We start from the raw sequence: 13,417 nt of genomic DNA, 5'->3' as shown, positions 1-13,417 counted from the left end.
TTATATTCTTTTTAATTGTAATTATGACATATTATATATTTTTTTTATCTGTACTTTAAAAAAAATCAAATTAAACTCAACTATGTGATGTAATTTATGGTAATATTGTGTGTGTGGGCTAAATGCCTAAAAATAAATGATTTATTCACAGTACTACGCAGGGAGTATCACATACTACGAGGGGAACATATTGCTGGTTACTTGAAATGAATTGAAATTTCTTCATAAATTTAGGTACTATTTGTATATTTATAAAAGTTTTTGATGCCATCAATTCAGAGACTACCAAGTGGTCTTGTTCTGAGAAGAATCGGCATGTAACTACTTTTTACCCCAAAATTTTTTGTCTCATACACTGATTTATATGAAAATTGTACTCAATAATGAATACTGTATTATATTACACAATATGGGTTAATTTAGTCTGTTTATTTATTGTTTAATCAGGATGGTATTTTTAAATAATATTGAATTTAACCCATATTTGTTCACCTCTTGATCTCATTAGCCATCAGGCGAGAAGCTCATTACCTCACATAAAAGATCAAGATGCATGAGAAGTCATCGTAAAGTATACTATAAAATATTTAAGTATACTGCAACTGCATCGCTTTATATCTCTCGAAACGACTTTTTAACATGCCGCCATAAAACCTACAATTTTCACTCGTGCGGTATAAAATCCTAACAAACTCAGTTCGAATCGAAGTCGCAAACTGGGACACATAAAACTTGCGATTTGTCTCGGGTAATATAAACTGTGTATGTAGAAACAAATACCTAACAATTAACTCAATATGCAGCGCATTTATGTGACGATTTCCCTCATGATTAGTACAACAACCAGTCCCGGGTTCGAATTCCGGTAAGTTCTTTTTTTATGAAATAAGGAACGAGACGAGCAAGACCTTCAGCTGATGGTAATCGATACGCCTTGCCCGTTACAATGCAGTGCCGCTCAGGATTCTTGAAAAACTCCGAAAATTCTGAGCGGCACTACAACTGCGCTCTTCACTTTGAGACATAAGGTGTTAAGTCTCATTTGCCCAGTAATTTCACTAGCTACGGGACCCCATTAATGCTTACAAATTACTACTTCACGGCAGAAATAGACGCCGGTGTACCCATAACCTAGCCGCTAAAACAATATAGTTCACAAATTTTATGATTGATAATGTGAAAGTTTATTGCCGAGTAATGAATGTTTATATGTTTTTTACATTTTTAAGTATGCATATTGTATTGAATATATCTTTTCCGGGATATACTTGTCCACAGTTAAGGAGTTGCCTAGTTTGGATTTGGGTGAAATGTGTTTTTTTTTTAATGAAAGAAGATGGCAGACAAACGGGTCACCTGATGGGTAATCACAACTGTGATCACCGCTGCCCACCCTCTTACCAAACCAGGGAAATCATAGGAGTAGTGCCAGCCTTTATGTACGGTACTTTTTTGTTCGTATCCATCCCCTGGGAAGATCTTGCAAGGAATTTCTTTTAGAAGTTTGGTGGTATGTAGCAGAAAGTTTCAAAAAACCGCACTGTGGAGAAAAACTCACATCCAGATATCGAGGATGATTATAAGATGTGTGGCGTAGAAGGTTGAATTTGGCGGCGGGCATAAGGTCGAACAGCTCTTCAGAACACTCCCCGTGATAAATGTTGTAGGCAATACACAACAAAGCGACGTCTCTTCGTAGCATCATCACTAATTTCACCGTTGATTATTATTATTTAAAGTTGTGGGGAACTTGACCCTGAAATTTCTAAGAACTGTTGAGAAAATTATAAAAAAATATTATGTACTGAGGTCGAACAGCTCTTCAGAACATTCCCAGTGATAAATGCCGTAGAAGATACACAAAGAAAAGACGTCACTTCGTAGCGTAATCATTAATTTTACCATATTTTTTTATTATTTAAAGTCCTGGGGACCTTGACTCTGAAATATCTTAAAACTATTGAGAAAATTACTAAAATTTAATTGTGTACTGACTTAAAATTGTGCATAGTGCGTTTTATTTTCTGTATTATAGAGACGAAACGTTTAATTACTTGCTATTGTCAAAAACAAACGCCCATGAACATCTGTCATTCCAGAGATGTTCAAATAAAGTCGTATCGATTCTGGAATATTCTAGCAGGCAGTTTATTTCACATATTGACTATACGAGGCAAGAAGTTCCAAACAAAATCTAACATGAGCAGTTTATTAGGAATGTTCAGAAGTCGTCATAAATTTTCTTTTCACAGATTTATTAGTAGGACCACTATTTCATTACCCGAAAATATTGAATGCGATACGGATGACGAAACGAAAAGAGTTCATAAAGTTATTAAAGATGTCGTAGGATGGGAAATAAACAAGACGGATATACAAAATAATTTCTAGTGTGACTTTATGCTCTTATGTAAATTTGCTGACACAGTTCTAACACGTTACACGGTAGAGTCAATGTTTTCATAAATTATCGCCTTTGCTTCAAGCGCAAACACAAAAGACAGCTTCATATTATGATAATATGCTAAATAGTGTATAGGTAAACTATTAACATTTTGAATGCTATTTAAATGCTTGGTTAAACTGATACGAAATATTATTAATGGGGTTCAAATTTTAGTTTTTTTACATATAGTCATATAATATGTATTATGGAATGAGCATTACCGTCCTACTTCATTTACTCGCACCTTCTGCCACCGGATTCCTTCTTCGCGCGACACGCCACAAGTTAGGATATCATCCCCACCATCATCCACCACATCATCCTTTTTTTATTATGGAAAAAAGAGGACAAACGAACGTACAGGTCACCGGTGCTAAATTATCGCCGCCGTCCACATTCTCTTGCAAAAACAGAGGAATCACAGGAGCGTTGCCGGCCTTTAAGGAAGGTGTACGCGCTTTTTTTAAAGGTACCCATGTCGTATCGTACCGGAAACATCGCACAAGGAAGCTCGTACGTGGAAGTAAGCTCCTTGAAAAGCGCACAGTGGAGGAATGCCACACATCCAGATGGTGGTGATGATATCCTAATCTGTGGCGTGTCGTGCGAAGGTGAATTCGGCGGCAGGAATCAGGTGAAACAACTCTTCGGAACGATAAATGCGGTAGAAGGCACACAATGAAGGGACGTCTCTACGCAACACCAAGTGATCCAGCCGTAAATACCATCAATTTTCAAGGCACATATTTTGTAAATATGCGCCTTGAAAGACGGACACTAACGGTTCCATTTTCTTTAAATAGGTTACCAAGTTCAATAAGAATCTGCTGTTCAAAGTTATCTACTTCTTGTTTCCCAATTTGTATTTTCATATGTCAAAATTTGTTTAAGGTAACTATTACATCTGGCGAACTAATATTTTGTTGAGTTACCAAACATTAGGGATGCAATGAAAGTCACCAACATGATATAATCTGAATATTTATTTCGTAATGTCACTAGAACAACAAGGCATCGTACGCACGAGTGATGTCCATTAAATATTATCCGTTATAATATTATTAGCATTTGATTAATTATTGATAAAACCTTTAATGTCTAGAAAGTTTAATTTTACTCTTTGACATCTTATTGCTAAAGTACATCAGAATACGTATAAAAATTTCATTGAACTATTCGTTTCATTCCTACCGCTTTGTCACCTGATATGATCGCACAAAAGAAATTGTTTTTGTATTTTACTTTTTATTTTTTACCTGTGTAACACACGCCTTATACAGTGAACAATAAAGCATTTTCAACATGCTATCTATGTTAACCGTCACTCGTGCGTGTTCAGCCTAAGAGCAAGCGGCGACCTCGCTTGGGACTCTGGAGCGACGCCGCCGCGGCCGAAACAACTTTCAACGAACTATGTTACATAAGTATATATAATATATACATTCATAACTTATTTACACTACTATAGGTATGTATAACATACATTAACTTCAAATATACAATGGGGATTGTCTTTTAGTATCACATACTTTCGTTAATACTTCTTATTACGACCTCTGCGGTGCGTGCCGAATAAAATACGCGCAAACGCTTGGCGAAAATCGGGACTAAATATTGTGTAAATCACAGGATTTAATGTAGAATTGAAATACCCAAGCCATAAAAAGAAACTGGCCAAGTAATCACTTATTACACAAGTTTGGCAAATAGGCATCACTAATGCCATGATGAAAAATGGTAGCCAGCAGAATACGAAGGCTCCTGTAATTATAGCAAGAGTTTTAGCTGCTTTTCTCTCTCGTTTTGCCTCTAAAGATTCCTTCTTTTCCCTATGCGATGGTCCAGGAACAATAGAACGTTCTGGTTTTGAGCCATTAGTAGCTGTAGATGAAGACTTCTCGGGAGATACTGGCGCTGGTATTTTCTCGTTGATAGTGAATGCTGTTGTTCGTGGTTCTTCATCTAAGGTGTCCACTGTAGAAGTACTCTGACCTTCAGTTAGAAGTAGGGCAGCTGCTATTGTTTCTGCTCTGGTTCTTTGATTACATTTCTTCAGATTTAGGAAGCGCTTTTTAATAAATCTTCTATCTCTCGCTGATTGAATGGGCGGTCGTAATGTGGGTGTAACACCATCAGCTGATGTTGGTCTTGGTGGTGGAGGATCCCTTCGTCTCCTAATCCGTCTTCGGGCTGTTTGAAAAATTTTCCAATAAAGGATAAGAATCACAGCTAATGGGACGTAGAACGTTGAGCACGTTGCAAATATTTGATATGCAAGGTCTTGGCTGACAAGGCATTTCTGCTGTTGTGTTATCCTCGCGAGATAATCAGGGTCTTTCCAGCCTAACTGAGGTGCAAGAGATACTACCAACGCAGCACCCCATACAAGGAAGATCATTGTAAAAATTCGCTTTTCATTCCTCATATGGATGTAGTCAACGTTTGTCACTGCCCAGTATCTGTGAAGACGAATAGCTTGTTTTAAAAAAATATTATTAGTTTGGACTTAAAACTAAATTTCAATTTTTCCAGTCGTTCGGACAATAAATAAACCACATTTCCCGGATGTATTCTTTTTGTAATAAATATGTTTTGAATAATAAAGCAAAATATTTTTAAAAATTACCTGTCAGTCGCTATGGCAACTAGATGTAGAATAGACGCTGAACTGCAAAGTACGTCACTTGAAGTCCACATGTCACATAATTCTGGACCCAGAATCCAACCTTGGCTGACCTGTAACCACAATACGGTTATAAAGATTGTAACGTTAATTTTACTAGGTGAAATCTTAAATTTTGGTTTATCGGTGAGTTGAACTAAAACGTGTGTTATCGAAACTGAATTATTTTATTTTTATTTCAGGGATTTGGTTAAAATCACCATGAACTCTCTCCCTCTAAATACGTTCACACGCAAAGGTTACGAAACATGTGTTCGGTTAAGTAAATTTAAAATATAAATTTTACCTAATTACCATAATAATCTAAAAGCTTTGTCTTATGATTTTAATTTCACACAAAATTAAACACTTATTTGATTATTATAGGCGTATTATTTATGGAGTTATTACCTGTGGGTCCATCAAGTACCATCAAGTGACCTGTAAGTTTATCGTCAGCCGGAAGACGTCCACTGCTTGACAAAGGCCTCCCCCAAAGATTTCCACGACGATTGGTCCTGCGCTGCCCTCACCCAACGTTTTCCGGTGATCTTGACCAGCTTGTCGGTTCATCTTGTGGGCGACCTACTAACACTGCGCCTTCCGGTACGTGGTCGCCATTCGAGGACTTTACTGCCTCAACGGCCATCTGTCCGTCAAACTATGTGCCCTGGCCACTGCCACTTCAGTTTCGCAATCTTACAATGCTGACAGGAAAGTTTCCTGTTCATTTGTTGATAAATGAGAGCTACATAAAATATCTCACCTCATAAACAGCTCCTAATGGCATCACAAGACAAGCCACCATTAGGTCGGCGACTGCTAAAGACGCCACCAGATAGTTGGCTACATTTTGAAGGTTCCGCTCAATTATTATTGCTGCTATGACAAACACGTTACCTGAAACAAATTGTCAAATTAATCAACTGATTTTACCTTAGGATACAATATTCAAATTCAAATATTTTTATTCAAAATAGGATGTGACATCACTAACAATTATTTTCAATAACGTAATACTTTTGTTTTGAACATTTTCTGGGATCTTATTGTAAAAGCATATGCATCGCCCCACAAAAGACTTACTAACTCGACTTGGCCGAGTAGTAGGCATTATAAGTTTGTGTCTGTTCATGGTGTTAACATTATGATTATGACAGTTTCTAGAAAATTCATTTATGTGCCTGTGAACATACATTAAATTATCAAGAATATTTTGAGTAGCAATAGACAAGATGTTAATTTCTTTAAATTTTGCTCTAAATGATTCTTTAGGACTTATACCTCTTCTGTAGCACAAATATTGAATTAATATCGTTGCCCCATAGCAATATACCATAGGACGTAATACAATGGAAATAACTAAAGTAAACTTAAGTCGCGCCGTATCTATGTCAGTTAATTGTCTAATCTTTTTAACCGCGTATGCTGCAGAACTAAGTCTGTTCGCCAATCCTTCAATATGGGGGGCCCATTGTTATTTGGAATCCGGAGTGATGCCAATCAGAGCAATAATACAGTTTCAGCCCAACCTTTTAGTAAATTATATGAAAAGGGTTAAATATTAATTTCTTACAAAATACTTAAAAGTAGAGGAGCTGGGTAACAGTGGTTTACTCAGTGTGCAATTTCGTGAAAATGAGTTTTCAAGATACGCAAAATATAGACATGTACAAAGAGTCACCAATTAGAAATAAATTTTTGCGAGTAGACAGACTGTAGTTCCACAAAAAACAAAAGAACTGAACTGACATCAAAAATAATTCTAAAGGCTTAGATAATTTATACGTCTAGATAGCACTTGCTGTTAGGCAACCGATAATAACAGGCACACTATAGTAGAATAGATGACGTGAGTCAACTACAGGTTTAAATTTGGAATCGCATCAATAATTAAATCAATTAAAATAAGTCTGCAGTATTATGTCATTGAATAAAGGGACTCTTGTCCGACTCACATACAAATAATTTGTTATGTTTTTAAAGTGATAACCCTAACTTGACTTTTCTGAGAGATAAACTTTTTAATATAAAAAAATTGTAATAGTTTTGAGGTTTTTGGCGGTTTTGTGTACGATAGCGCAAAAATTAACTGTATTTAATCACAAAAATGCAATTACTTTTATTCTGAAAAATAAAGCAATTCGTGCGAAATTATTCCCTGACCATTCCAAAATATTCAAAAATGCCCACGTAAATGTACAAGTTTTCACTTCTACCGGCACTAATGTAGTGCAACCCGTATTTTTTTATATGTGCGGTATTTGAGTCTATGTAAGTGATAGAAATTTTTAATTTCGACAATAGCCTACAAACAGACTTTCTCAAAGAAAAATACCGTGATGATTGGTTTTTTGCATTTTTAATTTAATATTATAATACGGAAACTCATAAACATCCATTGATCGCTGACAAAATATCTTTGTAAAACACGTGCCACGTAATTAATTTTAGTCATAAGAGATTAAATAATTATTGTAATAAAACTTTAAGTCCAAACTTAACGACTTAATATATATAATATTATATTCCTAATCCACGCGTTAAATAAATTATCAAAAAGGATATCACAAATACTGTAACACTGTAAGGAGCGATGTATCAAAGGCCTTTTCCATTAAAGTAGGCACAGTCCCATATCAACACTCGTGAAAGGCGAATTTCATTTTGTATAGATATCCATATAACGAAATCCCATGCCTTTTACTCCAGCCGCTCACTCAAATGACCTTTAAGGCGTGACCACATAAAGCTGCATTTACTTCAATCCGATTTAGTTGTTATATAACTCAATCAAGAAATAGAAATCGAAGGTTTTGAGATTATTTGGGTTTAGCGTTGTAAATCTTATTCGTAATCCTTCAAGGGACGAGGGCTCCATTTCCGTAATATAAAAAAGGTAGGTTATTATTATTATTAGATATAGGGTTTGAATTCCGGTAGGTGCACTTATTTATATGATGAATATGATTGTTTGTTTCCGAGTCATGGATGATTATTTGTATTTATGTATGTTTAAGTAAGTATATTTTATTAAATACTAGTTGACCCGACAGACGCTGTTCTGTATATATTAAATAAAATATTTTTTTTTATGAATTTGTCAGTAAAATATCATAACATCAAGAATTATTTCATAAAATATGCTCCCTGTTGTTGTAATGAAATTGATTTACAGCAGAACTGTCAGACGTCGGGGGACACATCAAAGGAAAATCAAAATTGTTGTTTTTATTTAATTCCGAACACTTTCATATTTATTCACCTTTTAAACCTTCTCTGGACTTCCACAAATATTTTTATATTCCAGACCAAAATAAGCCAAATCAGTCCAGCCGTTCTCGAGTTTTAGCGAGACTAACGATCAGCAATTCATTTTTATATATACAGATATCGTTGTCTTGCACCCGTAGTACAGGCTATGCCTAGTTTGGGGAAAGATAATATGTGTATGAGTGTGTCAATTTATTTTTATTATTCGGAGAGGGTGGCTATTTCTCTTGTCCTAATCAGGCCTAGTTACACCACGTCTAGAACTATTGTGTTCGCCACTCATACTTACAGCTCGTCGTCAAGCCCTACCGCATTTGCAACCGCAGTATCATCTTGACACGAGTATTACAAACAGCATCTGGGAGTAGTATGTAGTTGCCTAGGGTGGTGTTACGCTTATGCAATCGCAGAGGAGATGAAGAGGCGTTTCATCGGCCTAAACGCAAAGTCTGCAAGTTCTTTCGTTTTTTATTCCGACCACAATGAGGTGTTTCTTTAGGTGACAGTGCCCAGTTAGCATCCTGGTATGCACAGATTTTTCCTGCTCAATGATAGAGCTTCATTCGCGTTTCTATTATTTGAATGCCTTTATCAGTGTTTTGGAATGATTTTAACCTGATGAGTAGCTCAAGATAAAAAAGGTACATAAAGATTTTTCAATTTTTTTTATTTATAGCATAAAAGATAGTAATAGACACAATATTCCACGAAAAAATAAATCATTTTAAGATATAATATAAATGCTATTAATATTTTTAATAGTTTTATTTGTTATAGCTTGGTTATAGCTGTATGTATAACTGCACAGGTAATCGCAGGGAAATGAGACATTCTATCTTTTGGACTCAGATCGGCCTTGTATCGTTTTAACATCTTATATCATTTTGTTACGTGTCATAATTCTGCTTAGAATTGAATGTGTTATTTGCTTTTACAGACACTTAACCTCTTAAAAATACGAAAAGCCAAAACGTCAGATCTTATGTAAAGTATATATGGTATTTTTATAGTTAATTATTTATATATATGTAATGTATCCAATGTGCATATTAATATGGGACCATACTGCTGAAATTGATTCTGTTTTTGTGTCTCAGAAGAGAGCTGTTGGAATAACATAGCATAGGATTAAGAGAGTAACTTTGATCAAAATTTTAAGATTTGCTAATTATGACTCTAATATGCAATCTAAAATATGAAAATTTGGTATATATCCATAAACAAGCAGTAGGTTTCTTTGTGTTTCTACTGTTTCCGATATCTATGTACTAGAAACGAGTTTTTCGAAAAATCAAATTAATTCACTAGGTTTGCCGTTCTTGCGTGTTCTTTGTTTCCATCTCGCGATCCTACTTGACTTGGAGAACCCCACAATAGAAATCTGTAGGTGAGAATATTCGGTTCAACCAAGTATTCTAAGGTCAATCCTAAGTCCAAAAGGCACGGCCAGTTATTGGTCAAGGCGTACCGTATTTTACTAAAAGTTTTTATCGTCTTATCTCTATTATCAAAAAAAAGTCGATAAATATAAGTGTGTTTTATGATTATGTTAAGGACGTGATATTAATTACAGTTGTAACCAATAAACTTCTGAATATTTATTGAAGTAGGCGTTACTTTGCGGAAATCCATAATTATCCACAAGTTTTGAGTTTTCTTTAGTGTTAGTTTCACCAATATTTGTCTTTGGCGAGTCAACATGTCTTGAGGATGTCTCGTGTAGAGGCGAAACACGTGTCGAATTGTTTAAAAGACAAATATTGGCGGAATTAACACTAACGAAAACTCAAAACATTTGTATGAACTTCTGAATGTTAAAGTTATACATATTTACCATTTACCACCACGTGAGATTGTTTGGAACACTTGAGAACAACATTCTCAAGTGTTCCAATTTAATTGGGTAAGAAAATAAACAATATGTAATTTATTGTCATTATTGGCCGTTGAGGCAGTAAAGTCCTCGAATAGTGACCACGTACGGGAAGACGTAGTGTTGGTAGGCCCCCCACAAGATGGACTGACGATCTGGTTAAGATCTCCGGAATAGGTTGAGGGCAACACAGGACTGATCGTTATGGCGGTCTTCGGGGAGGCCTTTGTCCAGCAGTAGACGTCTTCCGGCCGAAATAATATGATTAACTACAGTGGATCCATGAATTCATACATAGTGTAAAAGAAATAAAGATATTTAAACATTTCACGCATAAGTACGTTTAATGAAAATATAGCTTCAAATTTACCAACAAAAGTAAGGTTCGCGATGACAGGATGTTGGCGGCCGTCAGCGTCCCTATAATTTATTATTATAATTCATTGCTTAAGTGTTGCTACACCTTTACCCGAGGTCTATACAAAATTCAAACTCGGTCGGCAAACTTTTTCGCACTTAACGTGACCCTGTGGGCTAGTAATGTAGCGTGTGTGTTGTGTATGTACATTGTTAATTGTTAGTTCTGCAACAAGCAGTATCAAGGCTGTTTTTTTGAAGTGTAACTTCTTTAGAATCGTTGTGATTGCAAACCGGATGCAACGGAAAATACGACAGGTAAGAGACACAAATACAAAAATGTGTAGGATGAAGCCGGCAAAGAATGAGACAGAAATATGCATACTATTGAAGTAAAAACTTCTTTGGCATCTTTGTGATTTGAAAGTCGATGAAACGAAAAAGGGCGACAGTAAAAAGAGACAGACACATAAATTCAAAGAAAAGTGGGAGAAAATAAGATAGTAAGCATTATACAGTGTTTAGGTACCAGGCGATCATAGTTGAAGAAGAGATTGTCATATGTATGACGCGAGTACCTTAATAACGTCATGCGCACAACGTATTACTACATAGACACCAGGAGAACATAAATTTTGTAGAGGTAATAGTAATGTCTTTCATAGTCGTTGAAAGTATATTTCATTCTAGCAACATGTACCAGGACTTCATATGCAGTTTAGAGGTTTATGCACAATGCTGGTTTCACTTCTGACTTGTGTACTTTTTAATAAATATATGTGTTTGTGGTAACTGAGAAAAGAATATGCCCCTTGCAAACAGCCTTTTCATTTTGTATGTAACACTACTGTAAAGTTCGCACCTCACATATTTAAATTAAATACTTATAGATATACTTTACTCATTGTTTTTTTTTTAATATTTATCATTCGATATAGAAAATTAAAAGTACTGTCAATTCTCGTCTATATAATAAATAACTTTAAAACTTTATTAATTTAAAAAATTTAATATTATTTCTGATAACTAAAAATTTATGTATGTTTTCCCTCGCAGAAAACTCTTTTATTTGGCATAGGACATGGTACAGCTTCAAAACTTAGTTATTTTTCTGGCTTATCTGTACTTGCCTCTGAATTTAAAATTCATTTATTTATATTAACGCGTTTGTGTACTATGTTTTATTTCTGACTCTTTACTTTTATTTTCTAGAAGTCTGGTGTCAGCTGGTATATTATATAATTGACATAATCTGTTGGCTGTAAAATCTTTTAGAACTCAACAGTAAAATAGTACGTGCCTAATGGACTATTTGAGTCCACTTGACCTAACATGTAGCATCTTCATACTTCCTCTGAAGTGGCTTGAAATAGAATGCTCATATATTGTTCAGTCTTTCAGCTTAATAGCATTTTCAAATATTTGCGTCAGCATGTCGCTTTGATACAAATTAGAATAAAAATATTTTTATTTTTTACATTTTACAGAATTGACTTCATTTTTTTGACGGTTTTACTTAACATTATTTGCTTGTGTTATGAGAAATATAAAACGTAAGGCATAATGTTTATAGGCGTGCGTTGGCAGCTTTTTAAGTGCTCACACATCTCCGGACATATGTGTACTCATGCGAGCCCTAGTTTCCTCTTTCTAAGGGCGCTACTCCACTAGTGCTACTCTCTACTGTTCAGCAAAAATGTTTCTCTTGGTTGACTTGTGTGAGTAAATATGAAAGTAATGTTGGAAAGTTTGCGAGTAAGCGTGAACAAATTGAAAACTTTTGACAGCGTACACGTCAACGGGCTGACACACTTATTTTCGTTCCGCCGCCGGAGTGCAAACAATTAATTTGTGTGCGTATATTCGGTGGCATCTGGCGATTTTATGTGAATTTTCTTTGTTTTATTACAGATAACCTTGCGTAATAGAATAGATAAATGCCAAAAATGTAGATTTAATACCGACGACCAAGAATTGCTTATGTTTTGATCAAGGGGTCCGTCTGATACTGATGATGTATACAAGTACCTAGTACGTGCACTGCTGAAGTTTTTCACAAAATTGTTTGTCTACAAATGCACTGAAAACTGTTTCAGTGGATTGGCACCTTAACGGAAGCCGTGGTTTTTTGAAGCGAAAACTTCTTAAGCAGTATTGTGCTCAATGATTTCTTGAGATGTAGCCATCTGTCCGTCGAATTATGTGCCCTGCCCACTGCCACTTCAGTTTCGCAATCATTTGGACTATATCGGTAACTTTAGCTCTCCTACAGATCTCTTCATGAGGAGAACTCACACCCAAAAACGGAAAAATGGATTCGACAAAACAGTTCGGTTCCAAACCAAAAAAACTGATTTCTCCACAATACGAGTATCTACGAATTCCGCAAATCCCGACTGAGCTCGGCCAACCTAACGATACTGCAATCATGCAAATCCTTCGAGCCATCAAGCCGGGAGAGCTTCTAAGTTAAAAAATATTTGCGACACATTGTGGAATATCCGCGCAGAATATGTTTTATTAAAGTCACGTGCGCGCTCCAACCAGCTTCCTGAATTGGAATAATGTTGTACTCGTTCATGTACAAGTTTAAAACTCAAAAATAATAATTTTCAGATAACTACGATGCATTGTTAGTAAACTTATAATCTAAAAGTATTAGTAATTATAACCACGAAGGGAAATATTTATTTTTACAATATGGCCAACATACGGACAGTCCCTGCTGTCGGCTATCGCCTTTAGATAACTGTTACTGCTGCCTCGTATTCGGCGTAGTAGAGAAGCCGCTTTTTTGTGTAAAACG

General features: G+C 35.5%; 1 protein-coding gene across 1 annotated transcript in view; it reads right to left on the bottom strand.

Moving 5' to 3' along the window:
* Nucleotides 1-3,409: 3,409 nt before the first annotated feature.
* LOC126972809 (5-hydroxytryptamine receptor) overlaps nucleotides 3,410-13,417 on the bottom strand; it is a 112,142-nt gene continuing 102,134 nt past the window's right edge. Inside the window, exons 4-6 of the mRNA XM_050819877.1 lie at nucleotides 5,875-6,008; nucleotides 5,073-5,182; nucleotides 3,410-4,905 (exon numbers count right to left, since the gene is read on the bottom strand). Of these exons, the coding sequence (XP_050675834.1) occupies nucleotides 3,981-4,905; nucleotides 5,073-5,182; nucleotides 5,875-6,008 (1,169 nt within the window). The 3' untranslated portion in view covers nucleotides 3,410-3,980. The remainder of the gene's footprint in view (nucleotides 4,906-5,072; nucleotides 5,183-5,874; nucleotides 6,009-13,417) is intronic.

This window comes from Leptidea sinapis, chromosome 27 (assembly GCF_905404315.1).
Source record: "Leptidea sinapis chromosome 27, ilLepSina1.1, whole genome shotgun sequence".
NCBI classification, from domain to species: domain Eukaryota; kingdom Metazoa; phylum Arthropoda; class Insecta; order Lepidoptera; family Pieridae; genus Leptidea; species Leptidea sinapis.
The sequence above is the reverse complement of the archived record's forward strand: the minus strand, read 5'-3'. Positions and strand labels throughout refer to the sequence as shown.